This window comes from Xenopus laevis, chromosome 4L (assembly GCF_017654675.1).
Source record: "Xenopus laevis strain J_2021 chromosome 4L, Xenopus_laevis_v10.1, whole genome shotgun sequence".
Lineage (NCBI taxonomy): Eukaryota > Metazoa > Chordata > Amphibia > Anura > Pipidae > Xenopus > Xenopus laevis.
Genome location: NC_054377.1, coordinates 21,497,833 through 21,513,537, shown reverse-complemented (window position 1 = coordinate 21,513,537; position 15,705 = coordinate 21,497,833). Strand labels below are relative to the sequence as shown.

Sequence of the window (15,705 nt, the reverse complement as noted above, 5' to 3'; positions counted from 1 at the left end):
AGGAGATTTATTTTACAATAACAATAGTTAATAAAAGGCACTATAGGGCAGATTTATGGTCGAATAGTAAATTTAAATTTGAAATTTTGAGTGTCAAAATTCACACATTCATATTTTAATCCCCCTATTCAAATGTAAATTCGAATGTGAGATTTATCACATCTTGACCATGGAAACAGTCCTAATTCTAATATTCGCCACCTAAAACCTGTCTTTTTTCCGGAGAAAAACTTGATTCGTACAAATCAAACAGGATTCAAATTTTTGGGTCTGAACCATTTGATCGAATATTAGACATTCACATTTTTTCTTAAATAACTCATGGTCGAATTGTAAGTATATTCGAATTAAAAAATTCACATTAATTCAAAATTTGACCTTTGATAAATGGGCTTCCCTGTTTGCAGTATCTCATAGCAATCAATAGCATGTCTGCTTTTAAAGAGATGACAGTAAATGCTTCCCGCTGATTGCTAGGTAGGTTACTACGCCTGGGAAAATGTTTATTCCTACATAACCTGTAACATAACATAACCAATATCTTTTTAAAGCACTGATTTGTGTTTCACATTTTCTGTTGATCAGGAACGGCAAAATGCACACTGATTCTAGCTTTTTAGTTGCCAAGACACCACATTTGATTTGAAGCAAAGTCTGAGTAAAACAAGGCACATTTCATAGTTATTTACTCAAGCTGTCAATCAGGGGCGTAACTACAGAGGAAGCAGACCCTGCGGCTGCAGGGGGGCCCAGGAGGTATAGGGTGCCTATGAGGCCCTAATTAATGAGAAATGTCAATATATATTGGTAAAACAGGACAACCTCTGGAAATGTTGGGGGCCCTAAAATTAATTTGCTGTGGGGCCTAGTAGCATCTAGTTACTCCACTGCTGTCAATATGCAACACACGGACTGACCTGTGAATTTAATAATGACTTCAGCCTTTTCGCTTGCTACCATTGGGTGACAATAGCTTTGGAACCTTAACATGTAGATTGTTTACTAAAACGTAATACTGAAACTGTAAGCATATACAGTATGAACTTCAATAATTCACAGTTTGGATGAAAATAGTATTAGAGGCCCATTTATTAAACCTGATTTTTTTTCTGGTTGGCGTTTTAGTGGTAAAACTCGAATTTTTCATGGAAAAATAACTAGAATTTTTAGAGATTTATTATACCCCAAAGCTGATAAAAACACGAATCCGAAAATACGCCATCTTAAACCTGTCGAGGTCATGTAGAATCAATGGCAGATGTCCCAAAAGTTGTTTCTTGACATTGTGATTTGTGTTGGATAAACTGAAAACTTCAGGGTTTTTTTGCTGCAATAATTTAGTATAATTGGGTTTTTAAAGCATCTATCGTAGCGATATGCATTGACACTTGATTTTGTTGCTCTCATTTTTTTGAGATAAATTACTGATAAATGAGTTCAGTTCGAGGAAAGGGACTGGTCGATTTTGCTTTCATAAAAAACAGAGATTTATTTGAGTTTTAGTAAATCAGAACAGAAAAAGAAAACAAGAGTTTAAAAGGAATCTGTCATCGGAAAACATGTTTTTTTCAAAACGTATCAGTTAATAGTGCTACTCCAGCAGAATTCTGCACTGAAATCCATTTCTCAAAAGAGCAAACAGATTTTTTTATATTCAATTTTGAAATCTGACATGGGGCTAGACATTTTGTCAATTTCCCAGCTGCCCCTGGTCATGTGACTTGTGCCTGCACTTTAGGAGAGAAATGCTTTCTGGCAGGCTGCTGTTTTTCCTTCTCAATGTAACTGAATGTGTCTCAGTGGGACATGGGTTTTTACTATTGAGTGTTGTTCTTAGATCTACCAGGCAGCTGTTATCTTGTGTTAAGGAGCTGTTATCTGGTTACCTTCCCATTGTTCATCTGTTTGGCTGCTGGGGGGGGGCAATGGAGGGGGTGATATCACTCCAACTTGCAGTACAGCAGTAAAGAGTGATTGAAGTTTATCAGAGCACAAGTCATATGACTTGGGGCAGCTGGGAAATTGACAATATGTCTAGCCCCATGTCAGATTTCAAAATTGAATATAAAAAAAATCTGTTTGCTCTTTTGAGAAATGGATTTCGGTGCAGAATTCTGCTGGAGCAGCACTATTAACTGATTCATTTTGAAAAAATTTTTTTTTTCCCATGACAGTATCTCTTTAAGGACTGCAGCCCAAAAAAAGAAGGAATGCAGATTTCCACTCTGATACAAACCAGTTCAGGTAGTATTCATTATTGCGACTAACTAATAGAAGAAATAAGACTTAACTTTTAATAGTTAAGAAGTAAAATAAAAGTCAGGGCCATGCCCTTATACTGTTCCACACGCAACAACCAGACTCACTGCAACTTCCCCATTATGCAGTGCAGGACAATTGCCTTAAAAAACATTTAGATTTAGATCAGTGCCCTTTAATTATTTGGCATTGTGTTAGTATGTAGATAGTCTCCTGCTATAGTGCGTTTTTCTTGTCCTCCACCCCTCATGTAACCCATTTCCCAAAGTGCCCAATTCTACCTAGCTACGTTGGGACAGGATGGGGGCTCTCCCCCACCGTCCACCTACACAGCACATTGAAATGGGTTACATGAGGGGTGGAGGACAAGGAAATCAATAATTAAAGGGCACTGATTACCCTTTAACGTCCACTTATTTTTGGTTTTTATCTAAATATTTTAAGGCAATTGTCCTGCACTGCAGAATGGGGAAGTTGCAGTGAGTCTGGTTGTTACATGTGGAACAGTATAAGGGCATGGCCCTGACTTTTATTTTACTTCTGAACTATTAAAAGTTACGTTTAATTTCTTCTATTAGTCTGTCGCAATAATGAATACCACCTGAACTGGTTTGTATTAGAGTGGAAACCTGCATTCCTTCTTTTTTGGGGCTGCAGTCCTTAAACTCTTGTTTTCTTTTTCTGTTGTGAATAACAACTAAGTTTCAAACCTGGTGAATACTGTGGGGCAAATTCACTAAGGCACGAAGCGCCGAACGCTAGCGTTAATTCGCTAGCGTTTGGCATTTTCGCTACTGCGCAAATTCACTAACGAATGCTGGCGTAGTTTCGCTAGTTTTACTTCGCAACCTTAAGCCAGGCGAATCTTCGCTAGCGACGAAACTACGCAAATTCACTAACTTGCGCAGTGTACTGAACGCTACCTTTTACGCTAGACTTCCTTCGCCACCTCAGACCTGGCGAAGCGCAATAGAGTAGATAGGGATTGTTTAAGAAAAAGTCAATTTTTTTTCTAAGTCCCAGAAAAACGCTGGCGTGTTTTCTACATGATGGCTGATAGGCTGAAAAAGATCGAAAATTTTTTGGGGCTCCCCTTCCTCCCCCCTACATTTCCTGACTCATGGCAACTTACCTAGACAGTGGGCACATGTGTAGGGCAAAATAAATTTTTTATTTGCTGATTTGAAGGTTTTCTAGGCATTTGTAGTGCAGATACGTGTTCCTCCATTGAAATTTGAATTTCGCGCTGTGCGCAACTTCGCATCTTAGTGATGTGCGTTTTAATTGCTCTAAATATACCATTTATATCTTAGTAAATCAGCCCTTGCCTTAAAGGATAACTAAACCCTAAAAATTAATATGGTTAAAAATGGCATATTTGACATACTGAACTTATTGCACCAGCCTAAAGTTTCAACATCTCAATAGCAGCAATGATCCAGGACTTCAAACTGGACTTCAAACTTGTCACAGGTGGTCACCATCTTGGAAAGTGTCTGTGACACTCACATGCTCAGTGGACTCTGAGCAGCTGTTGAAAAGCTTTAGGGGTCATTGGAAATGATCAAACAGAAAACGAGTCAACAAGAATTTTTGTTTTATTGGTAGCTCAAATGATTTTTAACATTTATAAGGTGACATTTCAGGAGAGGTGGTTAGGACAAACATGTCACAGAGGTTTTATTTTTAAAACTTTCCTTCTCCTTTTAATGGTAGAATTCATTATTTGCAATGTACACAGTGTAGTGTAATTTAGCAGTAAAAATGTCACCATAACAATCATCACAGAATCTCTTTAAGATCAAGTACAAGGTACAGTTTTTTTACTACAGAGAAAAAGAAAATCATTAAAAAAAATGTTACTTGTTTGATTAAAATGGAGTCTATGGGAGATGGCCTTCCTATAATTCAGAGCTTTATGGGTAATAGGTCACAAAAATTAATCCATTTGATCCCTTTTTGTAAACTATATACACATTATATACTATATATATTTGGCAACTATATACACGTTACTGGTGTTAATAAGTGGTTTCCTGTTTGTTTCTCTTTTAGGCATGACAATAACATCTTCTAATACTCCTGAAGGGTGCCAAGTTCTCTTCTGCTCTAAAGAATGTAATATAATATCTGAGAATTTTAATCATCAGTGCCCTACAACCTTACCAACTTCAATAATCACTTTGACTTCCCATATACCAGAAATTTCAACAACGTTTCCACCTTCAACACCAGGCATGTGCACCTTTGACCCTCCTCGGCAAGTGAGTTAAACACCCATTGTTTTGTGACTGTTTCCATGAAGAAGATACTTTATTTGTAGGGCTTTTAGTAACTGGGATAGGCTAGGGATTACTAGTAATATTGTTCTTTCCCTCTGCACTCATTGTTAAATGTAGGAGAAAATATGTAAATTATTTTTTAAAAAATCCACATTGGATGTTGTCAAAGGGTTATAGGCAAAAAATGATATTTTCTGATTATTTTTGATTTGACTTGTTTCACCTAACTCCTAAGGGAGCTTATTACCTAACAAGAAGCCAGAAAGGGTGACCTCTACTTCTCTATATAAATTGATCAAATATTGTATTCTTGTTCTAACAAACAGTATAATGAAACATGGATGTTCAGTGACTGCATGATGGCCAGATGTATAGAAAACAACATTATCGAAATCATCCCCAAAAAGTGTGACCCACCATCTGATATTATATGTGCCAATGGGTTTCCCCAAATAAATGTGACTGATGATGATGGTTGTTGTTGGCACTGGGAATGTCCATGTAAGTAAACTATTCCTGTGTCTTCTTGAAACACTGTTTTTAATTGGTTAGGTATTAAATATTTCTGTAATCTATTCCTCAGGTGTGTGCCTAGGTTTTGGAGATTCTCATTATTTTACCTTTGATGGCACGCATTATGACTTCCGAGGTGAATGTACCTATGTTCTAGTTGAAGAGATTACTAAGGAAACAGACAACTTTGGTGTCTATGTAGACAATTATTACTGTAGAAATCATGGCAATTGTACACGTAAGATTATCATTCATTATGGAACTCAGGAAATTGAGATTATGCAGAAACACTTGGAATCTTCCATGTTACAGGTAGGTTTGCAAATTCATATAACAAATTATCATGCAGAGGTAGTGCTCTTTAAAGATCCAGTAGCACCGTAAGAGAAATATTTTCATTACATGTAGGGGCACATTTACTAAGGGTCGAATTTCGAAGTGCTAAAACTTCGAATTTCAACCATCGAATTGAAAAAATTCGATAGTCAAAGTTTTTGTTTGTTTGAATTTAGCGATTTAATCGATCGAATGATTTTCAAAAAAAAACCTTCGACTTCTAAAACCTTAGCCAAATATTGGCTATAGGTTCTAGGAGGTCCCCATAGGCTAACATAGCAATGTGGCAGGTTTAAGGTGGCGAAGTGTCGAATTCTAAGTTTTTTAAAGAGACAGTACTTCGATTATCAAATGGTGAATATTCAAAGTTTTTTCAAATGGTCAAAGTACCCAAAAATTACTTCGAAATTTGAAGTTTTTGAATTCGAAAATTCACTTCAAATTCACTTTGACTCTTAGTAAATGTTCCCCTTGATGTTCTTGTATTACCAATTTATTTTTGAGCAATTAATATTTGAATGAATACTAAATGTGCTTAACACTGCGCTAAGCTGCACTAAACACTAAAACCCTATGGAAAATGAATGTGTTCAAATGCATAATTTAGTCAAAAACATTCAAATAAACGGGCAAATTTCACCTGTCGTTTTTAGGAGGATAATGGCATTTTTACGCACAATGCATCTCTGAAGCTTACTTTCCTTGTACTATCCTTCCACAGGGGTTTGACCTATAGTTGTCTAACCCACATTGACACACTAAGGGTGCTGCCGACAACAGTTTATAAGGACCATTTTAGCCCTGACATTGTCACCATGCAGAATGCCCCCCTGGGGTTCTGACTTTTAATAAATTCCTTACATCTTGGTCTGTTATTTTCAAACTAATGTGAGGGTTATGGACCTGCCCTATCACTAGCTGGCCTAACAAATAAAAATGGTATGATAATGGGCTTATGTGGGTCACTGGGTATTGTATCCACAGGCCATTTGAAAAGTATTCATAAACAGCAGTCAAAGTCAAACTTTCCCCTTCAGCTAGCCATACACAAGCCCATAAAGGCTGCAATCTTTACCCATCTAGACTGAGCTAGTAGCTTATTGGCTCCTTCATGAGGCCTGCCAAAATTGATATCTGTCCAAAAATGTAAACGTACGTAGAACAAAAGTTCTTATAATAAATGCATCTTCTTAAAAGCATTCAAAAATATCAAAAATGGTAATTTTTAAAATTAACATTAAAGCATTTCAGTAGCATTTCAGTGTTGTTTTCTTTTTCCCATCTTAGGTGATGGTAAACGAAGAAGCTGTGAGGATTCCATATAAGAATCTTGGGGTGAATATTTCAAGATCTGAAACTGGCTGTCTAGTTGAAATAACTGACTTAGATGTTGAGATAACGCTTCTCGATGATGCCTTTATTTTGCACCTGCCCTATGGCTATTTTAGGAATAACACACAAGGACTCTGTGGTAAGAAGTGTGATACCAGGGACAAGTACTGTGATTATAATGATTATTTATCAAATCAAAATTAAAATGGATGACCCAGTTAAGTGTATATCTATTCAAAAAAAACCATATCAGCTTTGGTAAATGAACTCACAAAAAAATTTAAGGGGTAGATTTTTATGTTGATTTTAAATTACTGCTCCAACATATCAGGAAGATATACAGTATCAGTGTGTAAGTAGAGCTCACCACATAAACACTTTCTATTCATTCCTATAGAATTTTTAAAATTGCAAATTTTGATAAATCTGCTCTTTACATTCTGGCACATTTAGCAAAGTATTTTTTAGATTACACTTATATGCTAGTACATCTGAATTGGTTTAGCTGCTTTAAGTGGTATCTAGCTATTTTTATGCTGTGTTCATTGGTGTAATTACATGTTACTGGGCCCCACAGCAAATTCATTTAAAGTCCCCCAAATATCCAGAGGTTGTCCTGTTTTACAAAAATATATCGAAATTGTACAATTAGTTTCACATGGGGTCCCCTGTAACTCTTGGGCACCCCTGAAACCACATGGTCTGCTTACTCTGTAGTTACACCTCTGGCTGTGTTAAAGTTCAGCTTCTGTGCTAGACTAAAGCACTCTTCCTATGTAAGGGACTGTATTGTGCTAATTTTAATGCTATGAAAGCACCTCTGGAATGCTTGCCGAAAGGAAAATAAATACCAGACAGTCACCTAGTGCAGCCTCGCTTCTGTGGGAAGTGGAATCAAGGAAAGTCTTAGGCCACAGCCAGACAATGGCGGATCTCAGCCTGCCCCGCTGCTTTTCTGCTCCTGGTGTGCCTGCACCCGGAAGCATTGTTTCCACTCTGGTGCAACATTCTGCATTTCATTCTGAAATCCGCCCACCATTGAAAAGGCAAGGGGAGTAGCAGGGCAGCGTATTCTCTGCCTGTGGAGAATCCGCAATGCTAATATTGTCTGGCCCTAGGGTTACTCTAGATCCCTACCACCTGGGAAGAGTAATCTAGATGGCACCTCGCCCCCCAAATGCATGTGTAAACACACTTGTGCATGAGAGCACGGTGAGACTATTGGTGCTACAGAAAGTGAGCAATGAAAGGACAATGGTCAGGACTAGTGGTAAGTGATGTAAGAGGTACGTGCCTGGCTCCACCTCCAACCGTTGCACCATTGACACATGCCGCTTCTGCCTAAGCTTAGTTTCAGCCCTGGACATTACTCTACACTGCCACAAGGCAGGAAAAAGAAGGTTTGGGAAGTCAGGCACTGATTTTATAAACCCACCCAACCAACATCTTCCCAGTCGTTTTCCATTCCTTCTTAGTCCTGTCAAGGTTTTCATACCTTAACCTCTGGGTTTGGGAAGTCAGGCACTGATTTTAAAAATCCACCCAACCAATATGACTATGAAGATTTTCATTCATCCAGGTCATAGTATATCTAGTATAGGTCGATCTAAAAACAACTGGACTTGCTGAGTAATCAATGAAGACGTTTCACTACTCATCCGAGCAGCTTCTTCAGTTCAACTGACTGGTGTGGGAAGTTCTCGGCATATAAACTCTTCCACTAATCCATTTACAATGGCACATTGTAACTCTTCAAAGAGGTGACATCTGAAGAAACTCACAGAGGTGTTGATTCTGTGTAGTTGTGATAGGATTATCCAATGTGTCATGCAACTCCTAGATACAGGTGTTACTTGTGAGAGTTACATGAATGGATGTGTGAAGTGTTCTGAATCCACCAGGGTACAGATGTTAGAACAGCATTGTATGTAGCAGACAGGTGGTGTCGAAGGCCCCCGCCTCTGTTCAGAGATGGTCTCTCCACCTTGACATGAATCGCTTCTTTCACGCCTCGTTCAAACCAGCGGTCTTCTTTATCCAAGATTTGGACCTTGCTGTCTTCAAAGGAGTGTCCCTTGTCTTTTAAGTGTAGAAAGACAGCTGAGTTTTGCCCTGTAGAGTTCTCCCTCCTGTGCTGAGCCATTCGCTTGGAGAGCAGTTGTTTTGTCTCCCCAATGTATAGATCTGTGCATTCCTCGCTACACTGGACTCCGTATACCACATTGCTTTGTTTTTCTTTTGGTGTTGGATCCTTTGGGTGTACCAGTTTTTGTCTCAGTGTGTTGCTAGGTTTGAAAAACACAGGGACATGGTGTTTGTTGAAAATCCTCCTGAGTTTCTCTGACACTCCAGCTACATATGGGATGACTATGTTTCGCCTGCTATGTGTCTCCAGGAGGTTATTTCTATTGGTGTTCCTGTTGGGCTTGGTTGCTGCTGTTTTGACAAAGGCCCAGTCTGGGTAGCCACATGCTTTCAAAGCTCCTCTGAGATGTTTTTGCTCTTTGTCTTTGGACTCTGTATCAGTTGCCACACATTCCGCTCGGTGGTGCAGGGTCCGAATGACACCCAGTTTGTGTTCCAGTGGATGGTGGGAATCAAACAACAGATATTGATCCGTATGAGTGGGTTTCCTGTATACTTCCGTCTTCAAGTTACCCCCCTCTTGGATACAGATCAAACAGTCCAAAAAAGCAAGTTTGTTCTCGTGGACATCTTCCCTTGTGAACTTGATGTTATTGTCCACTGAGTAAATGTGTTCTGTAAAGGCCGCCACTTCATTGGATCTGATTTTAACCCAAGTATCATCCACATACCTGAACCAGTGAGTCGGTGTAGTTCCCTGGAATGTAAGTAAGGCCCTCCTTTCCACCTCCTCCATGTACAAGTTTGCTACAATGGGAGAGACTGGAGAACCCATTGCACAGCCATGTTTCTGTCTATAAAAAAGGTTCTTGTACTTGAAGTATGTGGTGTTAAGGCACAAATCTAGCAACACACAAACTTGGTTGGGACTGAGCTTCGTTCTGTTGTTATCATGTTGCAGTCGATTTCTTACAGTCTCAATTGCCTCTGTAGTAGGTATACATGTGAACAATGAAGTGACATCATATGACACCATTGTTTCTTCTGCCTCTAGTGTAACACCGTGAATCTTGGTTACAAACTCTTTGGCATTCTGGATATGATGCACTGTACTGCCTACCAACGGGGCTAAGATGTTAGCCAAAAATTTTGCAATGCTGTATGTCACTGAATTTATGCTGCTGACAATGTGTCTTAGTGGGGCTCCTTCTTTGTGTATCTTGGGGAGTCCGTATAAGCATGGTGTGGCTTCCCTGGGATACAGACAATGGTATAAAATTCGATCAATGGCTTTCTCCTTTTCAAGTTGTTGTAGGCAACCTATCACCTTTTTCTTGTAACCACTGGTTGGGTCTTTCCCTAAGGGTTCATATGTATTGCTATCACTGAGCAGAGTGGTTATCTTGCAGTCATAGTCAGTTGTGTTGAGCACAACTGTGCATCGCCCTTTATCTGCTGGCAGGATAGTGATGTTCGGGTCCTTACTCAGAGAGCTGAGTGCTCTCCTCTCTTCTGTAGTAAGGTTAGAGGGAGGTGTTCTGGCACTTGACAAAGCAGCTGACACTTTTAGCCGGAGTTGTTCTGCTTCTTCATTTTTCAAGTTATTATTTTTGATAGCAGACTCTGTGGCTGTGATGAGTTCAAATACTGGTATGTGTTGTGGTGTCACTGCATAGTTTAACCCCTTGGCTAACACATCCTTTTTCAGGCTGGGTTAGTACCCTATCTGATAGGTTCCTAACCCAAGTGTCTTTGGTGTCTCATCTTTCTGCCTCCAGGTTAGTTCTTCAGTCCTTTTCCAACTGCTGCTTCGTGACAGTAATGTGGTGAATTTGCTTATTTGTCGCTCCTTACTCTTAATGTGTTGAGCAATCTGTGCATGTTCAACAAACACAACCACCCTTTCCAGAGTTCCATCAGGCAGTTCTTTTGCCAGACTCCATTTTAGATGTTCGACTTTCTGCTTAAGGGCATCAATGGTAAAGTTGATCTGTCTGACTCGTTCATTTAGTAGATGTTTTTGGGCTTTTTGTAAAATCTTGTTGGCTCTGTGACTTTTTTTTCTGTGGAACCCTGGCGCAGGCTACAAGGGGTGAGACCCTGATGTCGGCATCTGAGATTAAAGCGTAGATGGTTTCGATAGTCTGCCACTTTTCTTGCTGTTCTTTCATATTCCCGCACCAGTTTTAGAGTATTCTCTCCAAAATGAATGGCAATATGACTATGAAGATTTTCATTCATCCAGGTCATAGTATATCTAGTATAGGTCGATCTAAAAACAACTGGACTTGCTGAGTAATCAATGAAGACGTTTCACTACTCATCCGAGCAGCTTCTTCAGTTCAACTGACTGGTGGTTCAACTGACCCAACCAACATCTTCCCAGTAGTTTTCCATTCCTTCTTAGTCCTGTCAAGTTTTTCATCCCTTAACCTCTGTGACTAGAGAGCATAATTCTATCTATTATTGTAGTCATAAATTACATTTTTGCAGAATGAGTATTTAAGAAATAGATACCAGCCTACAGTAGTTTTTTCTGCCTCATTCAGGCAACTTAACCATGATAAGCAGGTCACCCTAACAGTTCATAACAGAGTGCTAACTGGTTATGGCCATAGTGTCATCAGTGCAACTGAAAACAGTGCAAGAACATTCACTAGAGCAGACAAATCAGGCTACATATTTCTTAAATTATTAAATGTTTTTTATTTTTCTTTGGAATTTTCATGTGCATGAAGTTTCTTCCCAGAAAGCTTATATAACAAACTAAAACTGTGCCATTTATACAGGTACCTGCAGCAACAATAAAGATGATGATGGAATGCTGAAAAATGGTTCTATAACACAGAACTTTTCAACCATGGCTAAATCTTGGATAGTTCTAGATCCCAATAATCCTGAATGTGGTAGCACAGAGACGACAACAATATATCCTCCAGTGACACCTTCAGTCTGTAGTCCTTCACCACTTTGTGAACTCATCAAAGGACCGTAAGAACTTCTCTTAGATGCTGGAAACAATAATATTTCATATGTATTTTGTTTGGCTTATTCCTTTTGATGATATGCAGTATAATAAAATACATATATTTATGAACATCAAGTGGTTATATAGTAACATTTAGATAATATGCAGAGATACAGGCATGGTTACTGTATAGAAGACAGGACTCAGACATGTTTAAGGTCACCAGTAGAGAAATATCTGCTAGTGGCCTGGTTCCCCTCCAATAGAAGCCTCTCAGGGAATAAATCTAAAGCCTGAGCCCCATTGACATGGAATGTTCCTTCACATGTTCCTTCACTTTAGGCAAGGTATTGCCTGGGAGAGCTATTCCCATCTATTTATCCTCACTGGAACCAAGTCCTGCTTTTGCTGTCTTAGCTATCTTGCACCTGCTCTCATACCCCCTGAAGCATCCACCCCTGGTAACAGGTGGAGTCCATATGCTCCCTCTCATATTAACTATGAATAGAAATGTGTCATTACAACCTTGAGACAATTACACTGTGGGCCCATAGAGGGTTCATGCTTTCCAAAGGACATTGAGAACAGTAACTAGGTGTTCCTTCAGTAGCTCCTTCAGTAGCCGGATGCCTCAGATGTTGCTGTCAGGCTTGTGAAGGCGGGTCAAATTTTCATTAGGCTAAAGACAAATTTAAACAATGCCCCTGCCTATCAGAAGTTTAGCCCATCCTCAAAGCAATCCATTGACTGCTGGATCATCTGGGAAAGAAACAGAGAAAGACAGAGAGGTTGGCAGGGAGGCAGGGTCTATTAAAGGGACAGTGACATTTCTGTTAAAAATTTATCTGTCCCTTTACTACAAAGGTAAAATAATGTTTTAATTTCCTGAAACAATAGCCTTTTTTGAGCTAAAATGCTGTGTAATATGCAACATGAAATGTATATACATGAAAAATCATTCAGCACAGTCTAAAGACAGCATACAGTAATAGTTTCTTTGCCCTGGTATAGTTTGAAATAATTTAATTAGATCATGGTGACCTTGGGTTTTGTATTCTGTTTTAAAGGATATTCCAGGAGTGTCACTCCTCATTGTCTCCTGATATTTTTTACCGTGACTGCGTATCTGAGAGCTGTGATTTCCCAGGTTTTAATACTGAATGCAGAACAATAAAGTTGTATGCTTTACTTTGTCTGAATCTGGGTATCTGCATTGACTGGAGGAGCAAAGCACAAGCCTGTAGTAAGTTTCTCAATACATTGTAGCTTTAAGATGTTATATATTTTATAATTGTTAAAATACAGACTTTCTAAATATAGTATAATTATAGCTTAAAGGGACATAACCTATTGTGGCATCAGTAAAACAATGCCACATTTTGGGTCCACTGAAATAAGTGGAGAGCTGTGTGAGACATGTCCTATAAATTATGTAGAATGTATAGTGTATTTTACTGTGTATGCACAGAATTTTAATTAATGTATAAGAACATACCCATATATATTACCACTTCAACATAGTAACATAGTAAGTTAGGTTGAAAAAAGACATCATTTTAACTCTATTTTAACCTGCCTAACTGCTAGTTGATCCAGAGGAAGGCAAAAAAAAAAATATGAAGCCTCTCCAATTTGCCTCAGAAAGCAAGTATAATGCAATGATGCAATAAGCAATGAAAACCCATCAAATTTCAAGTAGTAAAACTCCCCCCACTCTGATTTCACTGCAGCACATGAAACAATATGATATGTATCAATGTGAATGTATAGATACATTTAGAATGTTCCATAGACTTAGTAAGCCAAGTTCGCATAGTAAGTTGTATAAAAAAAAAGTTAGATGCAAAGTAATACCTAGTTGTTAGAGTAGAATGTGTGTTCCTTCTTAAAACTAATGTACAGTATAATATGTCTGTGATACTGAGGATTACTATAAATTCTGAGACCAATTCTACTGATTAATAGTGGAATCATAATAACTTCATCCCCATTTTTTAAAATGTTGCTGTTTGCAGATATGTCCTGTCCTCCAGGCAAGATTTATCAACCTTGTGGCCCAGTTTTACCATTAACCTGTCAAACAGAGTAAGTAACATAAAAATATGGGAAGCGCAAAAAGTAATAAAAAAAAGTAATAATAACATTATGGGGATTATTTACTAAACCTTGATTTATTCTGGTCGAGGTTTTTTGGGAAAAAAAGCTTAAATTTTTAGAGGGGAAAAAAGCTCAACATTTTCAAGATTAATTATACCCCAAAGCTGCGAAAAGTCTGAATCAAAAAATCCGCCATCCCAAACCTGTCGAGGTCATGTATGAGTCAATGGCAAATATCCCTTTTACAATTTGAACATATCGTTATCTGCGCTGGGTTTCTTTCGATATTCTCAAAAAATTTAGGTTTTCGCGCAGTAACTTGAAAACATCAAGCAATTTGGGGTGTCAAATCTGAAAAATTAGTACGATTCGAGTTTTTGCTCGATTTTATTGAGCCTTTTCCTGACTCGACTTTTTTTCAATTATTTTATTGATAAATAAGATAAAATCATGGATGGGAGTTTCATTGAGCTTGGTTGAATAAAAATATTAGATACATTCGAGTTTTAGTAAATAACCTCATAAATGTGTGTGTGTGCATGTATTTGTGAGAATGAGAACAGTTCAAATGAGTTCATTTATTATAACATTTTTCTTTGTTTTATTTATTTGCATTGGTGGTTTATGTCAATTTAGAAAAAATATGAACATGGGAGCTGACTTTTTAAGACATGAATTAGAGTTTCTGAAACTTGAATGTTCAAGATTTATTAAGCAAAATGTAAAACTTCTGCATCTAAAAGCTAAAAGTTCATGTAGAAGTCAATAAGGGTGGTCTCTGCAATTTAAGTGAAATTGAAAGTTGTTAGATTCATTGAAAATATTAAGTAGAATGTGACTGTGGTGCATTGAAGTTTATTTTTTATATTAGGTCTTATCATTTTTAGTTTTTTAATAAACAAGTGCATTTTCGAGTTTGGTGAGTTTTTCGATGCAAGTGGAAAGCTCACAAATTCAGTTTTTGATATATATACCTAATAGTGGTAAGGAGAAAATGTAACAAAAATTGTTTATAATCTTAAACCCCATTCTTACTTTTTACAGACAAAATAACAAATACTTGACAGAAGGATGCTTTTGTCCCAATGGAACAATGCAGTTTAGTCCGATTTCTAATATTTGTGTTGAAAACTGTGGTAAGCATCATTTGTGTGCATGTGTATATTATATTATGTTGGAAGAGCTAAGATGATATATAGTGATGGGCGAAGTTATTCGCCAGGTGTGAATTCCCGGCGAATACATTTGTGAATTTGTCACAAAAATTCGCTAGCGAAAATTCACTGGCATCTCGATTTTGACGCCGGCGTCAAAGGTTTGTTGACGCCGGCGAATTGCCACTGGCATCAAAATCACAGTTGCTTGAATTTTTCGCCAGTTTCACAAATTTCAGGGAAATTTGCGAAATTCGTGGCGAAGTGAAACAGGACAAATTTGCCCATCACTAATGATATACACTTGCAAGTATTTTGCTTTGACTTTAATTAGCTATTATCTTCGAGATCTGATATCAGATGGGTACCCTAGAGAAAACTCAAGAGAACATACATTAACGATAAAGGCTTGTAATAAGGTTATCAAATAAGGTATAAAATATGCATAAATAGAAATAGAGTAATATAATAGATGTGGCAACATTACATGCTATTTTAGGAGTGCTTAAAAGTGACAACTTATTTGTTGTGTGTGTCACTTGAATGTGTTTGCATTTGCATGCTTAATGAGTATTAAGCCTAAAATTTACAAATTGAAAATCTTACAGGAATATTAAAAATGGCTAGTTTCCTCAAGAAGAAGCTATCTTACACTGTATCATGGTTCAAATCTTACATA

At 37.9% G+C, this 15,705-nt stretch overlaps 1 protein-coding gene across 1 annotated transcript in view; it reads left to right on the top strand.

Moving 5' to 3' along the window:
- The window catches only part of LOC108713472 (mucin-2), a 93,558-nt gene that overhangs the window by 44,425 nt on the left and 33,428 nt on the right, over nucleotides 1–15,705 (top strand). Inside the window, exons 21-26 of the mRNA XM_041589614.1 lie at nucleotides 4,315–4,523; nucleotides 4,865–5,042; nucleotides 5,125–5,366; nucleotides 6,678–6,861; nucleotides 11,597–11,798; nucleotides 14,917–15,008. Of these exons, the coding sequence (XP_041445548.1) occupies nucleotides 4,315–4,523; nucleotides 4,865–5,042; nucleotides 5,125–5,366; nucleotides 6,678–6,861; nucleotides 11,597–11,798; nucleotides 14,917–15,008 (1,107 nt within the window). The remainder of the gene's footprint in view (nucleotides 1–4,314; nucleotides 4,524–4,864; nucleotides 5,043–5,124; nucleotides 5,367–6,677; nucleotides 6,862–11,596; nucleotides 11,799–14,916; nucleotides 15,009–15,705) is intronic.